At 42.0% G+C, this 13,382-nt stretch overlaps 1 protein-coding gene across 6 annotated transcripts in view; it reads right to left on the bottom strand.

The window, feature by feature from the left end:
* Window positions 1–707: 707 nt before the first annotated feature.
* The window catches only part of bltp3b (bridge-like lipid transfer protein family member 3B), a 49,377-nt gene continuing 36,702 nt past the window's right edge, over window positions 708–13,382 (bottom strand). For all 6 annotated transcript variants that reach the window (XM_079816585.1, XM_079816586.1, XM_079816582.1 and 3 more), the window contains 4 exons: window positions 10,519–10,775; window positions 9,939–10,050; window positions 9,549–9,709; window positions 708–2,430 (listed from right to left, as the gene is read on the bottom strand). In XM_079816585.1, the coding sequence (XP_079672711.1) occupies window positions 2,290–2,430; window positions 9,549–9,709; window positions 9,939–10,050; window positions 10,519–10,775 (671 nt within the window). In that variant the 3' untranslated portion in view covers window positions 708–2,289. The remainder of the gene's footprint in view (window positions 2,431–9,548; window positions 9,710–9,938; window positions 10,051–10,518; window positions 10,776–13,382) is intronic.

A 13,382-nucleotide genomic window follows, 5' to 3' on the forward strand; every position in this document is an offset into this window, starting at 1 on the left:
GCATAAAGCGGGAGCGCACACACACACTTGCAGGCCTGGCTTTCCAATTCATTTGAGTACCACATGAGATTGAGGTTGTATGAAGGTTGAAGCCAAACCAACTGAGATTACATGGACGGAAAGACCTTTTTAAGGAATCCCCAGGGGAAAAGTGACCTTTTTTAGTAGCACCTAGCAAAAGTGATTCATCCTCCAAAAAGTCAGAAGTCGACGTAGAAGTCAAACCATTGTGGAAATAAAAGCATGATACATAGTCTAGCTCCCATTTCAAGTTACAGGATACAAAACATCACACAAAGCAACAGAAGTAGCGACAGATATTTTCTTTCAGTGCAGTCTCATGCGCATTGGGTGGACTCTTTTTGGTTACATATTTTCCTAATAATCATACATTTTTGTGCACTCACATTGTATGAATTCATTCAAAATCGCCACCTTATAACATAGTTGTGTTTTCCTGTGAGACCAGTTTGTTTGTACAATATTGTGATGCAATATTGTAACAAAAAATAGAGAAGCCTGATGTTTCGTTGTAAGGTAAAATCAAGTTATGATATTTCAATATATAAAAAAAAAAAAAAAACATAAAATGGTGGTCAAAAAGTTTTTTTTTTTTTTTTAATAAGTAGGTAAGCATGATTGAGAGTAAGTGTGACAGCATCTGATCATCATTTAACACTACACAAAAAAAAGAGCAGAGTAAATACTCACGAATAAAATGTTTTTAAACTTTAATTTCAGCATTTTATTTCAGATGTCTCGATATACTTCAGCAGCTTCTGACATACACAAGAAATAATCTTATATTTGCTTGATTGAGCATCAGTGTTTCATTTGTGCTAAAGAGGCGGGCCTCCGTCTCTAAGGGCGTGTCTATTACATATCAGGGCGGGCTAGAGTCATAGGGGTGAGGCCTAGCACTACAGAAGAAAAGATTTAGTTTCCTACAATCAGGTGTTTGTCATCCAGCTCTCAATGTTCAAGTCCAAACATCTGAAAAATGTTCTCCAGACGGAAGCTTGTGTTGTGAAGAGCATTAAAACATTCATTTAGAGAAGAAGACGTGAGAGAAAAAATCAAGCAGAACCTCTGGAGAAGGTGTGCAGGCACTTGCTGGCCGCTGAAGAAAGGGAAAACTAAAAGAGAAAAAACAAGGGCAGGGGAGAGAGCAAAGAACATTTTTGCCATTGTACTTCATCATAATATAGGCCCTTCTCTTTTAAAGCATGAATAAGAAAAGCCAACCGAACATAAATTCCCATAAACGCATCTGTTGAGCTGTTTTCCAACATCCATCTCCGTTTTGATTTTTCTTTGTGCAGAAATGCTGGTAATCAGATCAACAATGTGACAAAGCAAAGGCTATACATTCCGAGTTCAAATTAAACACCTGTAAATGACTAATTCATCTCACAGTTGGCAGTCCAAACGTTCATCTAAAAAGACAAACATGGAATGACACTGTGTGTTTAGTTACAAATACTGAACTGATATCTGCAAACTTCAACATGTATGTGCATATAGTGAGAGAAATCAAGTTGTGCAATGCAAATCCTGTAGTGTGTCCGTGAACATAATTCCAAAAACATATTTTGAGAAGCTAAACATAAGAATGAATAGTACAAATTTTGCACTTATTAACAAAAAACATTCTTGTATATCACAATTGCTTTACATAAACACAAATTTATTAGTTGCTAAATGTTTTTTTTGTGTGTTTTTTTGTTGTTATTGTTAAACAAAAGAGTTCAGAAAAGTGCAAATTAACTTTTTAAGACATTCCTCCAAAGATATGACATTCAACATCACACACCCTGACAGTCAGTGTGCAAGATTGTCCTGGGGTTAAAGGTCAAGGGCGGAATGTGCTCCTACACTGTGTATGAATGGTTAGAGATATAAAGAGTGATAAAGGGTGTTTCTCACCCCTTCACACATTCCCATGATAATTGAAGGGGTGCATCTGCAGGCCTCGTCGACACAAAGAAATGAAGTGAAAGAAATAATAAAAACAGGAAGGGAGCAACAAAACATCAAGAGAGAATGTGAAACGCCATAGGCTGTCCGAAGAGTTTTTTCTGATTCTGAAGCTTTGTGTGTACACTATAGTAAGCAGATGCCACTGATTATGAAGTCTGATTCCCGAGTGAGAGCTCCGTCGCGGCACACATACCACTCTCCTCTCGGCTGCAGAATTTGGGGTTTTTATGGCGCCGGGCCCCTCCAAGCACTCTGCTGCCCCCCTGTGGCAATGTCTGTCCTGTATGCACACACACACATGCACTGCCACTAGCTGTTGCTGCCCCCGCTGGTGAGTTTGAGACTCTTCATTTGATGCTGGAGAGAGTCTTTCTCCATCTGGGCTTCCGCTAGCGCCATCTTGGCTTTGGACAGCTCCAGTTTCAAGCATTCATTCTCCTCCGTGAGCAGCTGTGTGGATGGAAAAGATCATTAGCTTGGCGCACAAAGTGTTTATTGTCGATCAGCCTGGATGCTTTGCTTGAATGATAATTTCTTTTGTATAATTGATGTTAAATGGGTCATGTTTTTATCATTTTATTTCATTTTTCCACTTATAAATATTAGTCAGGGTCTTTTGCACCAACAACTTAATAATAATTTAGTTCCTATGTCCATTTTCTACACTCTCTTTGACCCTCAGAATTCAATTTTTTTTAAAAATTGTTTTTGCTGCTGTGCCTTTGAGACTTTATGTGCTGCATAAGTTGTTAAGATCAGACTACAATGATCTGGCACCTTGTTAGAAATAAACATTTAAGTTTTAGTATATTTTAGGGTAATGCTTCATTTCGATGGTCCACTTTAGACATTTTACTACATTTATATGTCTGCTTAAAGGGATAGTTCACCCAAAAATGAAAATTAGCCCATAATTTACTCGCCCTCAAGTCATCCAAGGTGTATATAACATTCTTCTTTCAGACGAATAAAATCGGAGTTATATTACAAAAGTCCAGGCTAATCCAAGCATTAGAATTGGATTCATAGTTGCTCTGTTTTTGAAGTCCATAAAAAGTGCATCTGCCCATCGAATAACGTGCTCCACTCGGCTCTGGGGTGTTAATAAAGGCCTTCTGAAGCAAATCGATGCGTTTGTGTAAGAAAAATATCCATATTTAAAGCTTTATCAAGTAAACTTTCGGCTGACCGCCTTCCCTGTTCAATTTATGGAAAAATTGTTGAAAGTTCCCCTGCCGATCGAAAGACTAACGCGACCAGGTCCGCCTGCATGACGTCACGTACGCATCTTGAGTTTCACTTTCAACATTCAACACTTTTCCATGTAAGGCGGTGGGCCGATAGTTTACTTGATAAAGTTTTAAATATTAATATTTTTCTTACACAAACGCGTCGATTCGCTTCAGAAGGCCTTTATTAACACCCCAGAGCTGCGTGGAGCACGTTATTTGACGGACAGATGCACTTTTTATGGACTTCAAAAACAGAGCAACTATGAATCAAATACTTATGCTTGGATTAGCCTCGACATTTGTAATATAACTCCGATTTTATTCGTCTGAAAGAAGAATGTCATATACACCTAGGATGACTTGAGGCTGAGTAAATTATGAGCTAATTTTCATTTTTGGGTGAACTATCCCTTTAATATCTGTAAACACTTTATTTTGATGGTCCAGCAACAGCCCTTCTACTGACTATAAGTAACTTTTCACCTATATGTCAATTTATAATTCTACTAACCCGAATCCTAAAATCTACCCCCATCCTAACAGTCTACTAATACTCTACTGAGAGTTCGCTGACATGTAGTTGCAAAGTTACTTATAGTTAGTAGAATGTCTAAAGCGGACCATCGAAATAAAGCGTAACCTGTTTTGGTAACGTTGTAGAGCTGTAGGTGCTAAACTTAACCAGGAATAGCACAAGCTTTTTACTCTTACCATTAGTTATTCAACTGTTTTTAATTTGAAAGGGTTTTGCAAATAATTGTATGCATTCTGACTAGGGCTGAGCGATATGGCCCAAAAAAATCATATCTCAGTATTTTTTGGTTGAATGGCGGTACACGATGGTATTTGGATAATTATTTTTTATTTATTTTAATAATAATTCATTTTATTTAACATCCTGCCCAATGATGTCCTAAAAACAATGTTGATATTGAAGGCTATAAACAAATACAGTGAATGTAATGTAGGCTATGCAATATATTATGTGCAAAAAGCCTACATTTGATTACCCCATTATAATAGTCACTTTCATAAAACTATACTTACTTGTAGGTTTAAAATTCCACATATGGCACATTTATTGTCCAACAACAAATCTTTTAGAAATATGTGTATTTTACTCAGAATTATTGCGTTCCAATTCTATTGCGCTCCGTCTGTTTCAAATCACGGAAGCCTGAATTTCACAGATTCACATGCAGAAGGCTCGTCCTCTCTGGACAGCAAAATGGACATATTTGCATGACTTTCTAACATTTACAGAATATACCTGTGAAATGTAAGTTATGTACTGAGGAAAGCACCACATTTCACACGCATTAAACACTGCAAGTATTTATCTCTTAGAGCATCTGACAGGGCAAGCTGATTTAAACTATACGTGTTAACTATATCTTACCAGTTATTTTGAAGCCCTTAATATAAAGCATGTGTCATGTTGAGGACAAGTTGTATCATGCACTTTCCCTGCATCAGCTCACTCTGTGTACTCTGCTATTTTTCAGATGCGATCGTATCAATCTACTGTATATAGATATAAACGGTATTGCCTCATTCCATATCGTTTCAAAAAAATATATCGATATATTGTACAAACTCGATACACCGCCCAGCCCTAATTCTGACTTATTTACAGTGTTAAAGAGTTGGATTCTCATGCTAAATTTCTGTGCCAAATACACTCCTTCAGGATTCGAACAAAATTCGGAAAGATTTTTTCGAGTATGGCCCTCTATGAGGTCATAAAGGGCCGAATTCCTTGTATAGGCACTTCTCCCAGATGAGCGCATCCGCACATCAACCAGAGCAAGAGCACAGGCTTCGTTCAAGTTACGAGAGCCGTCGGCAGCGCTGTTATTTTGTTTTTAGACCACAAAATCAACTATGTCACAAAAGAAGTGTGTTTCTGGTTGTGAGGGAAAGGTAGCCTTGTTAAGCTTCCCAAATAACCCAACGTTAAGGAAACAGTGGATGCGGTTTGTTTTCCTGGAGCAGCAACAGAGTTCTGCAAGTGTGTTTGTTTGTTCCCAGTCATGAGTTGAAACCGCAGGCGGTGAGTGAAACTGCATCAAATGTGTGCTTTGCTGGCAATCGGCGAGTAAGTGCATATAATGTCAACAACACGAACGTATAGTGAATAGAAAGTTATCCAGGGATAATGCCATGACGTATTGTGTGTGTGCGCTGTGCTCAACTCAGCACAGCCCACTGCACTCCTCCACGAGTTCGGCTGTTTTCGGAAAGACTCGGTACAGCGTATGTCTTTTATAAATATGAGTCATGAGTCATGAGTCAAGATGGCGCCGAGGACGGCCGCAACGTCGCAAGCTCTGCTGAAGCATTGTAGTTTTTTGTTTGTTCTGTTTATAGTTTTTGTGTTTTTTGTCTTGGATGTTGTCTGCCTTACTACGTACGACAGACAGACACTTTTGGACATTGGTTCGGCAATCGCACACCGAAAACCGAACTTTAAATTCATCAACGACGACACGCCGTTTACAAACACAGCAGCGGAACCCTTTGTCTGGGTGGCCCGGCCGCGGAGACGCGGCCGGAGAAGGGGCTGTAGAGCTGGCGTACTCGTCAGATTAAGACGCCGCGCAAACCGACCCCCGCTTCCCAGTATTTTACTGGCAAATGTTCAGTCTCTGGACAATAAACTCTGCGAGCTGAGAGCGCGGATCTCTTTCCAACGAGACACGAGGGACTGCTGCATTATCTGCCTTACAGAAACTTGGATGTCCGCTGAGATTCCAGACTCAGCCATCGAAACCACGGGGTTCTCCGTGCATCGGATGGACAGAGAAAAAGATCTCTCCGGGAAAAGCAAAGGCGGGGGTGTGTGTTTTATGATCAACCGATCCTGGTGTGATCAGAGGAACGTACACTCTATCAAGTCTTTCTGCTCTCCTGATCTGGAATTTCTCATGGTTCTGTGCCGACCATTCTGGCTACCGAGGGAATTCACCGCGGTCATCATCACAGCGGTGTATATTCCCCCACAAGCCGACACAGACCGGGCACTAAAGGAACTGTATAGGTCAGTGAGTGAGCAGGAAAGCGCGCATCCTGAGGCTGCGTTTATTGTGACCGGGGACTTTAACAAAGCCAACTTCAAGCGCATCGCACCCAAATACCACCAACATGTTAGCATCAACACGCGAGGGAACCGTGTTTTAGACCACTGCTACTCCCCCTTCAAGGAGGGTTACAAGTCCCTCCCTCGCCCACCATTCGGCAAATCAGATCACGCGTCCATTCTACTTTTGCCCGCTTACAGGCAGAGACTGAAACAGGAAGCACCCGCCCTCAGAACCATCCAGTGCTGGTCAGACCAATCGGACTCTATGCTACAGGACTGTTTTGATCACGCGGACTGGGAGATGTTCCGGTCGGCCTCTGATGACGACATCGAGGTCTACGCTGATAGCGTAACGTGTTTCATCAGGAAGTGCGTAGATGACGTTGTTCCGACCAAAACAATTCGGCTGTACCCAAACCAGAAGCCGTGGATAAATGGGGATGTTCGCGCGGCACTCAATGCGCGGACCTTCACTTTTAACTCTGGTAATGCGGAGGAGCATAAACAAGCAAGTTATGCCCTCCGGAAAACAATCAAAGCAGCAAAACGCCAGTACAGGGACAAGATTGAAGGACAGTTCAACACCACCGACTCCAGAAGCATGTGGAGGGGAATTAACACCATCACAGACTATAAAGGGAACACAAACTCCACCGTGAACACCGCTGCCTCTCTCCCGGACGAGCTCAACACCTTTTATGCTCGCTTTGAGGGAACAAACACCGCCCTCGCGGAGAGAGAGCTCGCGGCTGAAGATACAGAGGTTAGTGCACTCTCCGTATCTGAAGCGGATGTTACCCGATCCTTCCGGCGGGTGAACGTCCGAAAAGCTGCGGGTCCAGACGGGATTCCCGGCCGCGTCATCAGAGCGTGCGCGCGCCAACTGGCTGGAGTTTTCACGGACATTTTTAACCTGTCCCTCTCCCTGTCTGTGGTCCCCACATGCTTCAAAACGTCCACCATTGTTCCTGTACCTAAGCAGTCAAAAACACTCTGCTTAAACGACTGGCGTCCTGTTGCTCTGACCCCCATCATCAGCAAATGCTTTGAGAAACTAGTCAGAAACCACATCTGCTCTGTTCTCCCCCCCTCACTGGACCCACTGCAGTTTGCATACCGCAAAAACCGCTCCACTGATGATGCCATTTCATCAACAATTCACACTGCTCTCTCCCACCTGGAAAAGAGGAACACATATGTGAGAATGCTGTTTGTAGACTACAGCTCAGCATTCAACACCATTGTGCCCTCCATACTTGACATTAAACTCCGGGCTCTCGGCTTAAACAGCTTGTTATGCAGCTGGATCCTGGACTTCCTGTCAAACAGACGCCAGGTGGTCAGAATGGGCAGTAACATCTCCTCACCACTGACTCTCAACACTGGAGCCCCTCAGGGCTGTGTTCTCAGCCCACTCCTGTACTCTTTGTACACACATGACTGTGTGGCAACCCACAGCTCCAACACCATCATCAAGTTTGCTGACGATACGACGGTGGTAGGTCTCATCACTGACAATGATGAAACGGCCTACAGAGAGGAGGTGCACACTCTGACACGGTGGTGTCAGGAGCACAACCTCTCCCTCAACGTCAGCAAGACCAAGGAGCTGGTGGTCGACTTCAGGAGGAATGAGAGAGAACACCGCCCCATCACCATCGATGGAGCACCGGTGGAGAGAGTCAGCAGCTTCAAGTTCCTCGGTGTCCACATCACAGAGGAACTCTCATGGTCCGTCCACTCCGAGGCCGTTGTGAAGAAGGCTCATCAGCGCCTTTTCTTCCTGCGACGGCTGAGGAGGTTTGGAATGAGCCGCCACATCCTCACACGGTTCTACACCTGCACCATAGAGAGCCTGCTGACTGGCTGCATCACCACCTGGTACGGCAACAGTACCGCCCGCAGCCGCAAAGCCCTGCAAAGGGTAGTGCGCACGGCCAGCTGCATCATCGGAGGTGAGCTTCCCTCCCTCCAGGACATTTATGTCAGGCGGTGTGTGAAGAGAGCTCAGAGGATCATCAGAGACTCTAGCCACCCGAACCATGGGCTGCTCTCACTGCTGCCATCAGGCAGACGGTACCGCAGCATCAGATCACGCACCAGCCGACTCCAGAACAGCTTCTTCCCACAAACAATCAGACTCCTTAACTCTTGACCCATCAGGATCATAACACACACTGGACAGAATATCACTCAGCACAACCCACTGTAGATAAACACACATTATATACACATTTATTTATCATACAGCATCTATTGCACTTTGGATTTCAATTTTTCAATCTGTGAATAATATTTTATACTGTACATTGTATATTATTATTACTATTATAGCGTAATGTATATTGTTTAGTGTATGTTTAGTGTATATTGTTTAAAGTATATGTATATTGTAAGTATGTGTATATTGTTTAAAGCTGTGAGAACTACACTCACATTGTGTAAATTATTTATTGTTTATTGTAGAGTTTACTGTGCTGTGAGTAATTGTGGGCGCATCAGTGTAATCTGATGCTGCTTTAAATGTTGTACATGTCATGTCATGACTACCATGTTGCTCGGAACTGCACCTAAGAATTTCACCTACTGTTGCACTTGTGCATATGTAGAGTGACAAATAAAGTGATTTGATTTGATTTTGATTTGATTTGATAAATATAATAAAAACGAAAGAGATTTGGAGATATGAAGGATGCAATACTACTGTATAGGTACTCAAGTTTAACATGAGATTGGCAGAAACTGTATATGCATTTTATGCAAGTAGTCTGTTTCACTGTTATAAAGATCTCATTGACTTCCATTACAAGCTACCATAATTTCATCCTACTTTTTGGTCATGTAAATATTAGCAACTGCACTAAATTGCATATTTTGCTCAGTTTGGGCCTGTGAATTAAAGTCAGAGTGTTATTCTTTTCTCCTTCTTGAGTATGAGCTTCATATTCTCCTCTATATGAACCATAAAAGCCTGATGTATCAAATATGATACTAAAAAAAAAACTGTCTAAAGGTTCAATAAACTGTTCCATTAAAAAATATATATATATTTTTTTCTGACTATGATTTTATATTACAGGCTTTAGAGGGTTAAAAGAGGCAATCAAGACATGGTAAAAGGCTTACAGACATACATTTGTATATCAACGTTCACATAAAACTGCAATTTTACAAGTCCAGCTTTATGTGGACGTACCCTGTGATGCATTACATCATGCAAAACTGTTCAATCATTTACATATCGCAAATTGTACCTGTTCTCTACTTGAGGGGGTGGGGCTTGTGTGTGACAGAGGTGCAGTCTGAGTGGCTTTCGGCTCACTGGCCACACCTACAGGAACTTCAGGGACAGAGCTGAGCCTGCTGTCATTCACAGGCCCCGCCTTCTGAAGCTTTGGGTCCGGAGCACGCTCAGCTGTCCGAGGGGAGAGAGGGGAGGGATGCATTTAGAACGTGCATTCCTGAGCTTTGATCCTATTTCAAAATAGTTCAAAATGGAGGCAAACTTTAAAGTAAAAGAGAGAGTGCATGCATGTGCCAGAGGGATTTAAAGGGGGGGAAATTATGCTACAAGGAGCAATTATAGTTCAGGAGTGAAGAAGGAAGCAGGAAGAGATAAACAGGAATTAAGGGACATGAATAACCTCCTCCAATGCTGAATGAGCCGTCGTCTTGGCGATGGATAAGCAGATTATGAATATGCACGGCGATGGGCGTGGCCTCGGGCTCTGATGCTTTGTCACGGGGACCATCATCCTGATTTAAACACATATATTAGTACATGCATACTGGTTCTGTTTGAAAACCTGAGCTGTCTTTGCTACATTTTTTTTTTCACTGAAGTTAGATGCATTCTGGGATTGCAGCTGACTAGGTTTTGGAACAGATGGGTTGTGTACAATAACAATGTATGGAGGGATTTAAAGTAAGTAAGTACGTCACAAAATATCGGTACAATAAAACTAATACTTCACGTAGAATAATATTGTAAATCATCTAGCGCCACTAGACAAGGCAGACAAAAGCAAGACCTACACTTTTGAGTACATTTCACTGACCAAAAATAGAGAAAACACAAAATAAATAAAGTGAAAGTTGAATTTGACTGATACCGTTATTTTAATTTCTATAGACATTGCGATAATATTGTTACCTTTAATTCGTTTGGCCATAATAATCGTGTTGTGAAATATGACATCTTGAGTGTTCTGTGTCTTAACGTACCTTGAGGTTCACGTGTGTATCTTTGATGGTGATCTCCATAGGCAGAACCTGGGAGGCAGAGTCATCCCCCAGGAAGAGGGCAAGGTTTCGCAGTGATGTCATGAGGAAGTCGGCACTGAAGGCCTGTAGGCGGCACTGCAGGAAGCCGTTCTGTTCGGCGAGAGGAGAGTGAACCGCAGCCCCCGGGCCGCTTTCCAGCCTCACCTGCACCTCTGGATTTAATAACACCGTGGTGGGGTCGGACCCTGACCCAGAGCCTGCGAGAAAGAAATTAAATTATAAATGTAATGTGAGTAATGTGCTGATGTCATCTTTGCCAGACTTGGATTTAAAAAAAAATGTTTTGTTGGTTTAAAGGTTCTCAGTTTTGAGCCATGAAATGCTTCGTTCACACTGACAAATGCGGCCTTCAAGTGAGGTTGGAAATATCACAATAGTGATTTCCAAGCACATGATTGACCGAGCGAAGTCATATTTACAAGTGAGAAACTAGCTTATACAGGCTGCCGAGTAATGGTGGAAAACTGATCTATAATATTGATGATATCTTATATTATACCAGTAATCCATATACACAGATCAGTGAGCAGGATGCAAGCCTGTAGTTAATAACAATGAACATTTTTGCACATTACTTACTAATGTAATTACAAATTTTACATGCTGTATTTCAGGGGTGTCCAAAATCGGTCCTGGAGGGCCACTGTCCTGCAGAGTTTAGCTCTTACTTGCCTCAACACCTGTCTGGAAGTTTCTAGTATGCCTAATAAGACCTTGATTAGCTGTGCTTGATTGGGGTTGGAGCTAAACTTTGCAGGACAGTGGCCCTCCAGGATCAGGATTGGACACCCCTGCTGTATTTCAATAAATTTAAAGGCACAGTGTGTAAGTTTCACCGCTAGAGGTCGCTTATTCAAAACAAAGGCGTAGCTTTATGACGCCATGAATGAGCGTGGAACCATGGGAGTTGTAGTCTTGACTCTTCACCTCCACAGCCGATGGAAAGAAATCCGACGGACTTGGGCAGAAATCATGTTCATAAACGAGCGAATGTATTAAAGTTTTATTAACATTACAGTGGTATGAAACAGGAAATAGGACGCGCCGAGAGCCGTGGGAGTGAATGCGAATAAGAGAGACCTGCGCAAAACACTGGTCTCAGAGCTTTTATTATGCTTATGCTGCAGTCGGCCACTTCCGCTATGTTCGTTGCGTATGTGGGGTAATGCAGCGCTGTTTTACTTGGTTAAAACAATCATACTAAATACATTTGAGTGTGTTGAAAGTTATGTTATATAACGTTACTCTGTGCGTTCACTCTGTGGCTGCTATGAGATCTGTTGCACTTTGCAGTAATCTAGATCAATATTAGAATATCATATTAATAAAAACAGGATATTGACTGTTTCTAAATGACAAGCAATTCATTTCAAAATATATTGTATGATGGAGAAAGCTTGCTCTGATTACCGTAAATCCTCTAATATAGGCCCGGGCCTTTATTTTACTCAAGCGCATCGCGGTCCAGGCCTTTATTGGAAGGAGGCCAGAATTAGAGGCAGGCCTCAATTTCTATTTGAGCAAATCAAACTACCAGTAGAATGACTAAAAATTTGATTTTGCGTCTATTTCAACCTATAAAATACTAGGTTCATTTATTGAAAACGTACAGTTACCATAACATTATGGTATGCATACAGAACATTAACAACAAATACCGGAAATTCAGGCTAAATTCCAGTGTAGAAATATGGTAACAAAAACGTAGCAAACATAGGCTACCGGTAGTGCATTGTAAACACTTAACCATACACGGTGATAATTAGGTTATTGATTCATAACAAAAGGCAACAGACACCTTACCGCTCCAAAGTTTAACCCTTCCGGTCTCGTTTGGTTTGAAGTTATAAAAAAAAAATCCTCCAATTCTGTTTAATCCTCGTCCTCCTCAGTTTCCTCCTCCTTTTCATCTCTCCCTGTAAACTCCTCATCACTCGCGCCAGCCTCTACAACAAGTTAATTATTGTACAGCTCCTCTTCGTCCTCATGTTCCGCTGCGTGTCTGTTCTCATCCTCGCGCCGTAAACGTTAGCCTACCAGACCCGGTGACTGAAGTCTCACGTGCGAGTCAAGAGCGAGGTGATTGACATGACCAGTACCCTGTGGTACTTGCATGTTACTATCACAAGCATAATGTTGAGGCCTGCCCAGAAAAACGTTGGTTCTAATAATAGCCCCGGCCGCTATTAGAGACCGGCCTTTATTTACCTTCGGTGACAGCGAGACCGGCCAATGTTGGAGACCCGGCCGCTAATGGAATACAGGCCAATATTAGAGGATTTACGGTATGCTACGTTAGCCACTTGACAAAATAGTGTTGTCTCTGAGTCATGGTAAAAACATTACTCGTGGTGAATCAAGAAAACAAGCGATTCAAACAATAAGACTAACCGTGTTGCGCTGTATAACAATGATTCGTTTTCTGTTGATAAATGTAAATCCAAACAGTTGCTCGCCTGTCTAATAAAATACATACTAGCGTCTTTGGCGTTTCTATGGTTTCTAGGTAAATCAAGGGTAGAGCGAATATGACCTGTCGCAAGGTGTGTTCTAGTGATTTGTATATATTCGAAATCAAAAATCTTACATATTGTGCCTTTATGCGAGTCTATTGACAGAAATGCAATGTAAAAACTATGTTTTCAGTGGTGTAAAAAGACCTTACATAATGAACCGTTATGTTTTATTATATTAGAATGAGCCATTTCTATCTGCATACACCACGGGTCCCCTTACAGTGAAGTCGCCATTTTGCGCCATCATGTTTCTACAGTAGCCCTAAACGAACAAACTTTTCTACAGAG

Source organism: Gobio gobio, assembly GCF_949357685.1.
Source record: "Gobio gobio genome assembly, chromosome: 5".
Taxonomy (NCBI): domain Eukaryota; kingdom Metazoa; phylum Chordata; class Actinopteri; order Cypriniformes; family Gobionidae; genus Gobio; species Gobio gobio.